Raw genomic sequence first — 13,611 nt, 5'->3', positions numbered from 1 at the left:
GCCTCCTCTCTGCAATAGGCTGCTCCTGGCTTGTTCCACCTAGCCTCCTCTCTGCAATAAACTGATGTTTACAACCCAGTGTGTCCTGTGTCTGTGTGCTGGAGGGCCCTGAAAATATCACTTGGGTAGCATGTGGCAGGCGGAACCACGACACACTCCTACAACCCTGCGACAACACTCCTACAAAACTACTGCAACACTACTACATCACTACCACAGTATTCCTACAACACTACTACAATTCTATTCTAATAATACAACACTACTACACTATAACTACAACACTTCTACCATACTACTACAACACTGCTGCAATACTACAACACTACTACCAGACTACTACAACACAACTACTACAACACTACTATTATATTACTACATTAGTACTACAACACTAATACAACACTACTACAGCACTTCTACAATAGTACTACAACACTACTACAGTATTACTACAATAGTACTACAACACTACTACAACACTTCTACAATACTGAACATGTGACTGTTTTGTAAAACTTTATTAACACAAAGTGCCAAGCATAACAAAACAGTGTTTGAGGGGCATGCACGTGGCTCTAGTCTGGGTAGATGAATGTGTGAGGGGTGTGCATGTGGCTCTATTCTGGGTAGATGCTCTGCACTATGAGTGAGTGTGGGGCGTGCATGTGGGCGTGCACAGGAGCCCCCAGGCTCAGGGCACTCTGCAGGCGGCCACTCTGCTCTGAATCCAGGAGGACGTCAGCGTGCACGAGGAGCCAGGAAGTACCTGCACGTACACACACACACACACACGCACATCACTGGAGTAGTACTTGAGTACTACCAGAGTACTACTGGAGCATTACTGAGTACTACAGGAGTATAACTGGACTACTAATGAAGTATTACTGGAGTACTACTGTAGTACTACTGGAGAATTAATGGAGTACTACTGGAGTATTACCAAAGTACTATTGAAGTATTACTGCAGCTCTACCACAGTACTGCTGGATCACTACTGGAGTATGCTAATACCTACTATGTAGTATACTAGTAGGTACTACAACATATGCTAGTATGTAATACATAGTACACTAATATGTACTAAATGGTATACTAATACGTACTATATAGTATTCTAGTACATACTACAAAGTATGCTAGTATGTACTACATAGTATACTAGTATGTACTATATAGGGCACTAATACATACTACCTAGTGCACTAGTATGTACTACAAAGTGTACTAGTACCTTTCTCCACCCTTTGACCCAGCGATACAAGAAGCTCCGCCCCCACGCTGTGGTTGATTGGCTCTCCAGGAACCGATCGCCCTGCTCCCAACTGGTGGAGGACCTCTGCCAGAACTAGACCATCAATATCCAGAACCACACCTGGAGGGAGGGGGAGGGTGGAGGAAGGGGGAGGAGGGATAGAGGGAGAGGATGGAGGGACGGGGGAGGAGGGATGGGGGGGAGGTGGAGGGAGGGAGGGAGACAGAGGGGAAGAGAGAAGGGGGGTGGTGAGAGAGAGAATGAAGGAACCTAGGTGCTAGGCTAACGGCTATGCTAATAAGGAAACTAATAATAAGACAGGGTAATGAGGTCATAGGATTCAGGTAACATAAGGTCCAATTCCAGGTTGTGGTCCAGGTCCTGTCCTGGTCCAGGACCTTCTGGACCCACTTGAACTCCTGGACCTCCTGGTCCGTGTTGGACCCTCTGGACCTCACGGTCCTGTTGGACCCCCTGGACCTCATGGTCCTGTTGGACCCGCTGGACCTCCTGGTCCGTGTCGGACCCTCTGGACCGCATGGTCCTGTTGGACCCTCTGGACCTCCTGGTCCTGTTGGACCCTCTGGACCCACTGGACTTCTTGGTCCTGGACCCGCTTGACCACCTGGACCTGGATTCTGTACCAGGTTTCTGGACTTACCGTCGGCATGGGCCTGCAGCTCCACCTGATGGTTGGCCCTCCTCAGAATGCGGTGGTAGTCGCAATGGGTGGAGCATAGCTCCTGGGCTGCCTCCTTGGTCACGCCTTGTTCCTCCATCATGGCCTGGAACCGGGCCAGGGCGGCTCCACTCCTCACGCTATCTAACACTGTCCTGCTGCCCACTGATTGGCTGGATGCCTTCCCACAGAGCAGCAGCAGCATGCCCCCTAGTGGTGGACACATTAAACAAATGTACTTAGAACCAGGACGTGGTATTTGGGGTACAGGATGTGGTATTTTAGGTGCAGGGTATAGCATTTTGGGTGCCGGGTATAATCTTAAGGTGACAGTATGTTGTGTACAGGGTATAGAATTCAGGGCACATGGTATAATATCCAGTGTACAGGTTGTTTCTATTCAGGGTACATGGTATAATATTCAAGGTAAGGGGTATAGTATTTAGGGTACAGGGTATAGTATTTGGGGTACAGGGTATAGTATTTAGAGTACATTGTGTATTATTTAGGATACAGGGTATAGTATTCATTACATTACATTACATTTAGTCATTTAGCAGACGCTTTTATCCAAAGCGACTTACAATTGTTCAAACACCGACGGACGCAGCCATCAGGAGCAATTAGGGGTTAAGTGTCTTGCTCAAGGACACTACAGCATGCTAGCAGGAGGAGCCTGGGATCGAACCAGCAACCTTTAGATCACAGTATTCGGGGTACAGTTCGGTGTTTGTAGGGCACATGTGTATTATTTAGGGTGCTGTGTATAATATTTAGGCTACAGTATGTAGTATTTAGGGTACAAGGTGTAGTATTTAGGATACAGGGTATTGTATTTAGGGTATAGAATTTAGGCCAGAGTGTATAGTATTTAGGGGACAGTGCATGGCATGTAGAGTACAGAATATAGTATTTAGGGTATAGGGTATAGTATTTAGGGTACAGGGAGTACTGTTTAGGGTACAGTGTCAGGGTATAATATTTAGCGTACCATGTCTAGTATTTAGGGTACATTGTGTATTATTTAGGATACAGGGTATAGTATTCAGTGTAAAGTTTGTAGTTTGTAGGGTATGTGTGTATTATTAAGGGTTCAGTGTCTAGTATTTAGGCTACAGTGTGTAGTAGTTAGGGTATAGTATATAGGGTACAGTGTGTAGTATTTAGGATACAGGGTACAATATAGTATTTAGGGTACATTTTGTATTATTTAGGCTACAGAGTATAATATTTAGGACACAGAATATAGTATTTATGGTACAGTGTGTAGCATTTAGGGTATACTATTTAGGGTACAGAGTCAAGTATTTCAGGTATATTGTGTATGATTTAGGATACAGGGTGTGGTATTCAGGGTACAGTTTGATGTTTGTAGGGTACATTGTGTATAATTTAGGGCACAGTGTATAGTATTTAAGCTACAGTGCAAAGTATTTAGGGTATAGTATTTAGGGTACCGTGTGTAGTATTTAGGATACAGGTTAGAGTATTCAGGGGACAGTTTGATGTTTGTAGGGTACCATGTGTATTATTTAGGGTACAGTGTATAGTATTAAGGCTACAGTGTGTAGTATTTAGGGAATTGTATTTACGATACAGTGTGTAGTATTCAGTATACAGGGTACAGTATTCAGGGTACAGGCTATAGAATTTATGGTACAGGGTATCATATTTAGGGTATATTATTAAGGCTACAGTGTGTATTATTTAGGGGACAGTGTATTGTATCCATAGTACAGGCTATAGTATTTAGGGAACAGGTTACAGTGTTCAGGCTACAGGGTATTAGTAGCTATAGTATAGCTATAGTATTCATGGTACAGTTTGTAGTATTGAGGGTACAGGGTATAGTTTATGGGGTACAGGGTCCAGGTACCCAGGGTTGTGACGAGCTCCATTAGGTCCTCAGGTCCTCGGCCCTTCAGTGTCTCCAGGGACTCGATCACCTCAAGACTGTTTCCCGCGCAGCGGCCAATGACAGCATCCATGCGGCTTAGCACCGCCCCTGTGCGCATTCCCAGCTTATTGGCCACGCCCACCTGAAACATGGTTACCATGGTTTCTGTTTGATTACGAACGGCCGATGGCATGGAAAAATAATGGTTTGAATCATGAATGGTCTAAGATCCTCGCCAGGGACTGTCCTGGCACCGGCCCTGGGGGGTCTCACAGTGTAAGGCCCTCACCAGGGACTGTTCTAGCATCTTAGCGCCATCCCTGGGGGTCTTACAGTCTAAGTTCCTCACCAGGGACCGTGCTAGCTTTCCATTGCCGTCCCATGGAGTCTCAGTTTCTATGGTCTTCACTTGGGACTGTCCTAGCGCTGTCCCTGGGGTTCTCAGGGTGTAAAGTCCTCACCAAGGACTGTTCTAGAATCTTAACGCTATCCCTGGGGATCTTACGGTCTAAGTTCCTCACCAGGGACTGTGCTAGCTTCCTATTGCCGTCCCATAGAGTCTCAGTTTCTAAGGTCCTAACTAGGGACTGTCCTGGCACTGTCCCTGGGGGTCTCAGGGTGTGAAGTCCTCACCAGGGACTGTTCTAGCTTCCTAGCGCTGTCGAAGGGGGTCTCAGGGCCTACGATTTGAACCAGCGACTGTTCTAGCTTCCTAGCGCCGTCCCTGGGGGTCTCAGGGTCTAAGATCTAGATGCTAGACCTGCCCCTCACCAGGGACAGGTCTAGCATCTTAGCGCCGTTGCTCTGGGTCTTAGGGTCTAGGTTCCTCACCAGGGACCGTGCTAGCTTCCTAGTACCATCCCATGGAGTCTCAGTTTCTAAGGTCCGCACTAGGGACTGTCCTGGCACCGTCCCTGGGGGTCTCAGGGTGTAAGGTCCTCACCAGGGACCGTGCTAGCTTCCTAGCGCCTTCCAGGTCTTTCTGAAAAGCAGCTTTTCCGAACTTGATGTCCAGAACCAGAGCGTCCAGAGACTCGACCGCTTTCTTAGACAGGATGGAACCTAAGAAAGGAAAAGACACAGTCACTGCAGTTGTACTGGAATAATACTGTTGTAGTACTGCAGCAGTACAGTAGTACCACTTACTAGTTATTAGGTGCAGGCTGTCTACAGTACTGGTTATGCTCCTGGTGGAGTACAGCACCCTGTCAGCTGGGACCAGAGTTTCGGTCTGACCCACAATGCAACAGCCCACCCGGTCCAGGAGACCCTGCACCTGGGGACACACAGGTCAGAGGTTAGAGGTGGAGTAAGGACAGAGTAGGTCAGTGGTCTAAGGATGGAGTAGGTGAGTGGAGTAAGGACAGAGTAGGTCAGTGGTGTAAGGATCGAGTAGGTCAGTGGAAAGAGGATGGAGGAAGTCAGTGAAGTAAGGATGGAGTAGGTTAGTGAAGTAAGTATGGATAAGTTCAGTGGAGTAAGGATGGAGTAGGTCACTGGAGTAGAGATGGAGTAGGTGAGTGGAGTAAGAATGGAGTAGGTGAGTGGCGTAAGGATGGAGTAGATCAGTGGCGTAAGGGTCGAGTAGGTGGATCTTACCTGCTGGGTGCTCTGGTGGATGTTGAATCCTGGGATGGATTCCAGTTTGTCCAGGGTTCCTCCAGTGTGACCCAGGCCACGCCCACTGATCATAGGGACCTACACACACACATACACACACAATGTGTAGTAAAGTATGGCCCCTACAGGTCACAGTGTGAACTACACCCTCTTAAAAATAGATACAGTGGAATGTATAGTCCGCCCCCTACAGGTCACAGTGTGAAATTAGCTCACCTTGCAGCCACAAGCGGCTAGTGCTGGTGCTAGCACCAGGCTAACCTTGTCACCAACGCCCCCTGTGGAGTGTTTGTCAACTACAAGCCCTGCCCACTCCGACGGCCATGACATCACTTCCCCCGATGACAGCATCGCCTGGGTTAGGGCCATGGTCTCCGTGGCAACCATGCCCTTTATCCAGATGGCCATCAACATGGCTCCTAGCACATACATGGCAGTGTGTAGTAGTGTGTACTCAGTGTGTACATAGTGTGTGATAGTGTTTATTACGGTGTGTACATAGTGTGTAATATAGTGTGTACATAGTGTGTACTAGTGTGTACATAGTGTGTATTACAGTGTGTATATAGTGTGTACATATTGTTTACATAGTGTGTACATAGTGTATACTAGTGTGTACTAGTGTGTGTTCAGTGTGTACTAGTGTGTACAAGTGGGTACTAGTATGTACTCAGTGTTTACATAGTGTGTACTAGTGTGTACTAGTGTGTACACAGTGTGTACCTGTCTGACTCTCCTGGATGTTTCCGTTAGAAACGGATTTGATGAAAAATTTGATTTCATCGTCGCTCAATTTCAATCCGTCTTGTTTCTTCCGGATCAGGTCTGGGATCGACATCATTTCCTGTTAGCCAGAACACTTCCTGTTAGAGTGGAGACACTTCCGGTTAGATTGATTCAACATTTAAGATTCAAATTTTATTTGTCACATACATATGGTCATTCATATATGCAGTGAATTGTCATGAGACCCGGTGATTACGCACAATAAGTGTAATAATATAAAAATACTAAAATGTGCGTAATCGACACAAGGTGCTCACGCAGGCGGCCGCAAGTGGCGGCCCCACAATCGTGATTCTGGGTTCTATAATTATATAATAGAAATAATTGTCTGTGTTGTATTAAATATACATGTAAATCATCCTAATTTAAACCTACCTTAACTTACCTCCAGTACTTACAGACACTTCCCATTAGAGTGGACAGGTATTTTGTGTTCAAGTCATTCATCCATACCAGGACATAGTGTCCAGAACTTTCAGTCAGTATGGCAACAAATTTGCCTCATTCCAGATGCACACAACAGATCTGAAGCCATCCTTTGTTTTGTGCCCTGCTAAAGCATTGCCTGTGAGTATTTTGTTGCATCTTCAGTACATGTTGCAATATAAAAGTATGTTTTGTACCGATTATGTAGTTTAAGGAATTTTCTGTGTGCTGTGTAGATAAGCAGTCCAGTGCATATAGCCTGTTGTTTAGCAGCCAGCATTGCATTCCAATGGTGTTTTCATGGTTTTGGAATTACTGTTGGAATAGATTGTATTTGAGTATTACCATGTTAGCTTAGCGATATTTTTATATCTTTATATATTTTGTGATAGATGCATAATGCGTATGTTTAACTGACATATTTTACACAAGCTATATATACATGTATATATAGCTCTATATATATTCATGTATATATATATATATATATATATATATATATATATATATATATATATATATATATATATATATATATGCATGTATATATAAGTATAGAGGTGCTATAAGTGAATGAGGAAACATGTAGAAATCCCTGCTACACACAGGCACTCAATAAATAAAAAAATACATATATAAATGTAAACAATCTCAGAAATAAGGGTACAAAATCATAATTTCAATTATTTATGTCCATTCAAATATAAATCACACAAGGGGTGGGGAAGGGGGATTCAAACCAGATTAGGGGTTGGGGGTTGGCCGTTGGGATTAGGGGTTGGGGGTTCAGGATTAGGGATTGGGGGTTCAGGATTAGGGATTGGGGGTTCAGGGTTATGGGTTGGGGTTAGGGGTGGGCTAAGGGGTGTGGGGTTGGGGGTGGGGTTTGTGGTTAGAGGTGCACTCAAAAAGGAGACTGGCTATCTGTTAGATTTATCTCAGCATCTTTTGTGTATTTTAAACAATTGTTTCATGTTTTTAGCTAAATGTGGTAGTATTGTGTATTATGTACTGTGCATGCTCTGTCTACAAGAACTTCTTTAGCTTATGTTGGGGAAAAAGTGAGTCAATCAAGTGAATGTATCACTTCTCATTCCTCAAACTATATCCGTGCAAATACAGAATTGAAGAGGAAAGATTTCCCACACTCAGCTCAGCTCTGTAAGGATGCATCAGTGTTGGGGATAACACGTTACAAAGCGGAACCGTAATAATTTACTTTTATTTTTTTGCAGTAACGCAGTAATTTAACAAGTTACTTATACAATGTGAGTGATATCATTACAGTTACCTCGTCAAGTAACATGTGTTACATTCTGACACACGCCACGAAAAAAATATAATGTTGAAAAAAGGTCTGTCACAGTCGGTGGTTCTTACCGTTGCTCTCTGCAGGAGTTTTCATTCATTAACAGATGGAAAAAAGTGAATAACTCCTTGTAGCCGCTAGTCTGTTAGCCCGTTAGCCTGTTTGGCCATTGCGCCATGGGACGTCCCTCCACACAACTTTTTTTTTTGTATTCTTCTTTTTAGTAAAGTTGTATTTTGATCTTATTTTATTCTGTATGAACAAAATATAGTATACATTATATACAGTATATATATAAATATATAGTATAAATGAAAATATTTAACCCCTAATCCCAACCCCCTAACCACATAAATAAAAGTAACTTTTCCAATTAGCAGTGTTGGGCAAGTTACTTTTATAATGTAATTTAGTACTGTGTAAATTAGAAAATATTTCTGAAGCTGTTCGACTTCATTCCAAATCTACTTATTAAGCTCGGAGGTAGTTGACGAATCCACCAGTGTTTTGCCATCTAACATTACATTTTATAAAATGTAGAGTCATAATTCAGAAACTAGTGACAATTTTGAGTTAGGATGCATGTGATCAAATTTGAACGTTTTAATGTTTTAAAACTTGAGGCTGACATTGATGCGGGACGGGAACGTGTCACCAAAGGACTGTGCATCTATCTCAAACACAATCTCGATCACCTTGTGCAGGATCTGGTGGTGAGTGTTTGCAAAGTAATACATTTTACAGCGTATTGAGGACCAAGTCCTCACAAACAAACAAGTGTGAGGCCTGTATTTGTTTGTAATTTTATTGACTATGTCAATACAGAAAGTAAAATTGTCCTTCATGGTCCGCAGATGACAACTATGGTGGAGGTGTACCTCCCCATAATTAAAATGTAAATTGTGTGGTGTTCCTAAAAGTGGCCTAATTGATTGTGTTCTTTTATACCCCTCAATTTCATTAATTTGAAGGTCCATTAATGTCCAACTTGCCTCCTGATGGTGACTGAATTTTCAAGGCTATTAGGCTCCTTAGTTTTGGGTTGTTTTTTTTACACAAAAAGCCTATGTATGTCCAAACATAGTTTCTATCAATACTGTGTCTGCCAGTAAAAAACGACATATACCAAAACACCATGCTATCTATGGAACACAAATGTGTGGGCTATAGAACATGGTGAAAATAAACCATGGGGTGTCGCATCTATGATACTGTTTGTCCTTCCTGAAGGATCCCATTGGATTGTTTCCAAGCCAAGTGCCAAGATTCTGCATCGTGTTGCATTTATTAGCTCAAAAGTAATGGTTAAAGTAACCTCTCTGTTTAGTTTGAAAGATGCCATAAACCACAACAACATAAGCCACAACATTAAAACCACTGCTATTATTGTGTAGGTTCTCCTGGTGTCCCCAAAACAGCTGTGACATGGAGGCATGGACTCCACAAGACCTCTGAAGGTGTCCTGTGGTATCTGGCACCAAGACGTTAGCAGCAGATCCTTTAAGTCCTGGAAGTTGGGGGGGGGCCCATGGATCGGGCTTGTTGCTCCAGCACATTCCACAGATGCTCCATGGGATCGGACCCTAACCCCACCCATCCACATGATGTAGAAGAAAAGGTGATTCATCAGACCTCCACCTTCTTCCATTGCTCCATGGACCAGTTGTGACGCTGACATTGTAGGCGCTTTCAGGGGTGGACAGGGGTCAGCATGGACACTGTGAGCGCTCCCATACGCAGCAAGCTGCCATGCACTGTGTGTTCTACACCTTTCTATCATAGCACCATCCACTGTTTCAACACTTTGTGCTGCAGTAGTTCTTCGGTGGCATCGAGATGGACTAGACTTCACTCCCCATTTGCATCAATGAGCCTTGGGCCCCATGACCCTGTCGCCGGTTCAGCGGTCGTCCTTCCTTGGACACTTTTGGTAGCAACCACTGCATAGCTGGAACAGCCCACGAGACCTGTGCTTGTGGAGATGCTCTGACCCAGTCGTCCAGCATCACAATGTGCTCCTTGTCAAAGTGGCTCAGATCCTTACGCTGCTTCAACACATCAACTTCAACAACTGACTCTTCACCTGCTGCCTCATATATATATAAAATATAACACTATATATTTATAATTATAACAGTATATATATATATATATATATATATATATATAATATATAACAGTACAGTGGTACCTTGAGTTACGAGCGCACTTACATACAAGTTTTCAGAGTTACGAGCCGTCGTTCCGTCGATTTTTGTATTGATTTGCTTATGTCTAGTTGATCATTTATCATCTTAGGAACTTATGAAGATGTTTACAACTGTGTTCCATTCCAAGGGCTTACAACCTGAATAAACTGTCATGTTTCACATCCAAACAGATAATACAACAACAGCTACACCACATCCTGCTTTTTAGGAAATCTTTGCATTTTTTGCTCATGGGGACACATAACCTTACATCCAGTGTTGTGGAATAAAGGTTTAAAAAATAACTGTTTCATTGTGTTTTGTGAAAATAAAAGTGATTCGGTTTAAAATGATCACATCTATTATTAGTCAATTAAAATGTACTAGACAAGAATAATATGATTAATTGCTTATTCCTTCATTTTAATTTGTTGTATTCATCTTGAACATGTTTTTCAGTTTATATTTATTCATATATATAGAGATTTAAAACTTCATAAAATTATATTTATAATTTCATGTCATTGAAATATTGTTAAAATAATTGAGTTGTGTTGGAGTAAAGTGATGAAATAGTTGAACTGACTTTATGAAATCACATTCTCTTACTTTGTTCTGTAACAATATATCTAAATCCATGTAATCACATAAACATATATGTACACACATAATGAAGAGCACAACTTCATGTAGCTTCCAGTCACACACTTTTATTTCAGCACACGGGGTTAATTCTTTCACAAAACTTTTAGACCGTTCCTGGCAAAAAGCTTTCCCCATTCTCAAAGCTTGCCTTATCTTGGCCTGGCCAATTATTTTCTGCACCTGTGAGGTCAAGCTGACTGTATATTCTCTGTATCTGTGACGTCGAACTGATCATATATTCTCTGACTCCCTGAAAATAAACTGTTGGACTCAGAGAGCTGCTCCTGAACACATCTCTGATCCGACCCTTGTACAAGTAAAACCAGCATCTGTCCGCCTCTTTATTTAAGACCACCGATTGACAAACTGCAGATTAAAGCGACTCTTTAATTTCTGTAACAGTTCCACATATATTACTTCAACACAAACTGTGTCAGTTGTTTCCAAACAATTAATGTTCAACCAACGCCTACAAGCCTGTAGTCTGACCAGCGATGGACACTTATCACCTGGTCCCCGGGCGCGTCTACGTATGCTGCCCACTGCTCCTGGCTGTGCCCCTGGAGGAAGGACAACCCAGGATGGGTCAAAAGCAGAGAATCCATTTCACCGGCCACCATCAAAAGCATGTGCATGTGTGTGTGCAAGCATGTGTTATAGTGTGGTGTGTTGCGTGATAAATAAAGACTGTTTCTCTTGTTTCTGTTTCTAAGCCAACACAAGGCAACACAAGGCAACACAAGGCAACTGTTTCCAGTGTAGACAGAGGGAACACTTTTCTATACAACACAATAACTGATAAAGTGCTGATCAGTGTTATTGATCAGTGTGTGATGGGGCTATGTCCTACCTGCTGCTCGGGCGACGGCTCTGACTTCACTGCGTCGATACAATGGTAGACGCCCATGACGAGGCCATCCCCACAATGAGGCCACGCCTTGTTTTACAACTAGGAGAAAACTTCAGCTTGGACTTTGATCTGTTCCAATCCAGGAGCAAAGGATTAAAAACAAGCAGCAAATATAAAAAAAAAAGTTCAAATATTGAATCAGGATTCAACAATGAGGTAAATATTTAAATTAGGTACATTTTTAAGCAGGTAAATAATTACATTTGGTAAATATTTAAACAGGTAAATATTTAAATGAGGTTAATATTAAAACAGCTAAATATTTAAATTTGGTAAATATTTAAACATTTGAATGATGTAAATATTTGAATGAGGTAAATATGTAAACAGGTAAATATTTAAATGAGGTTAATATTTAAACTAGTAAATATTTAAACAGGCAAATATTTAAATGAGGTAAATATTTAAACATTTTAATTTGGTAAATATTTAAAATTGGTAAATATTTAAACAGGTAAACATTTAAACAGCTAAACATTTAAACAGGTAAATATATAAACAGGTAAACAGGTGCAACAGGTGCCAATCAGTGGCATCTGTGTTAAAGGCAGCAGCTGGTTGACATCACTCAGATGACTGGTGCTACTGCAGGGAGAAGAGCTGCTGCATGCCAGTATAAGAAAAGTTTGGTTTAACAGCTGCATTTAACCTAAACACTTACAAACTTGAGGTCTAATGGGTTGTGCTTTGTTGCTGACTTGTAGATGTCCACCAAGTCGCTGAAAACCTGTTGAATCAAAACTCTGAATGCTGAATTGTCCAGGTTGTTTGACTATGACGAAGTGAGTGAAGGAACTGATGGCGAGTTATCCCAACTGATGAGCACAGAGCCTCAGCATCAGCAACAATCATCATATTCCTGCCTGTACGGTCGAATAAACTGCAGCAGAGACTCACTCCACCAATTTGTATCCCCAGTTCACATACCCACACTTCACCTGCATATCCCTTTCCTAATGACTTTGTCTCGGAAGATAAATTGTGTGTAGTGAAGGGGTCAGATTTGTACCTCTTTCCCAGTACTGTGTTTTTGGTGTTTTGTGCAGGTTTAAATGATGGGTTGATCTGTTAAGGGGGTATTTTTGACAAAGGTAAATAACTCATAAAGAAAATTAATATCCTGATATCTATCCTGTAAAGAAAGTAGATCCAACTTACTCAGTAAACAAAGTGCACTTAACAGAATATAAATCCTTGTTTGAGAACAACCATAAACTCAGGCAGTGTGAAATTTTAATGGCCATACTGTTTGTTTTGGTTTCTTTTGTGCTAATACAAGATGTTTTCCTTACGATTAGTCTCCTGCATCTTCTTTGAATGTTGTCATCGGTGTAATAACTTCTCCTTACTTGGTATCCAGAATGTTCTGAACAATTTAGTCCACACTTATATCTAACGATCATACTTTCTGAAAATACATATAGTAAGGAGATGTTACATTTCATTTAGCAGACGCTTTTATCCAAAGCAACTTACAATTATTCAAACACCGACGGACGCAGCCATCAGGAGCAGTTAGGGGTTAAGTGTCTTGCTCAAGGACACTACAGCATGCTAGCAGGAGGAGCCTGGGATCGAACCAGCAACCTTTAGATTACTAGATGACCATCCCCATTTAGGATGGTAGGACACAGGATTAGGAGGGTAGGTATATGCTGCGAACTCCCAAGTGAAGGAAAGGGCTGTACTGGCAGGGAGTTAAAAAAACAAAATGAATTGCCTCAGGGATAGGCATTGCCCGTGTCACAAGAGAGCCTTTAAGCTGCAGTTTGACCTCTGACCAGTGTATGAGTGTGTATGACTGTGTGATTGGGAAGGACTGACAACAGAATTGCTCAAAGAGCTCTACAATTGAGTAAGGCCATAACATGTCCAGCAAGCAAAGGCTCAAT

At 42.2% G+C, this 13,611-nt stretch overlaps 1 protein-coding gene across 1 annotated transcript; it reads right to left on the bottom strand.

Annotated features, from left to right (window-relative positions):
* Positions 1-620: 620 nt before the first annotated feature.
* Positions 621-6,295, bottom strand: tymp (thymidine phosphorylase; the record flags this gene model as incomplete). Its single annotated transcript, XM_080022285.1, has 9 exons — positions 621-724; positions 1,238-1,378; positions 1,920-2,147; positions 3,814-3,976; positions 4,778-4,896; positions 4,981-5,110; positions 5,434-5,532; positions 5,671-5,873; positions 6,178-6,295. 9 exons carry the CDS (start codon positions 6,293-6,295, stop codon positions 621-623), a joined length of 1,305 nt encoding a protein of 434 aa, XP_079878411.1.
* Between the last annotated feature and the right edge of the window lie 7,316 nt (positions 6,296-13,611).

The sequence above is a fragment of the Zeus faber genome (genome assembly GCF_960531495.2).
Source record: "Zeus faber genome assembly, chromosome: 21".
Classification (NCBI taxonomy): domain Eukaryota; kingdom Metazoa; phylum Chordata; class Actinopteri; order Zeiformes; family Zeidae; genus Zeus; species Zeus faber.
The sequence above is the reverse complement of the archived record's forward strand: the minus strand, read 5'-3'. Positions and strand labels throughout refer to the sequence as shown.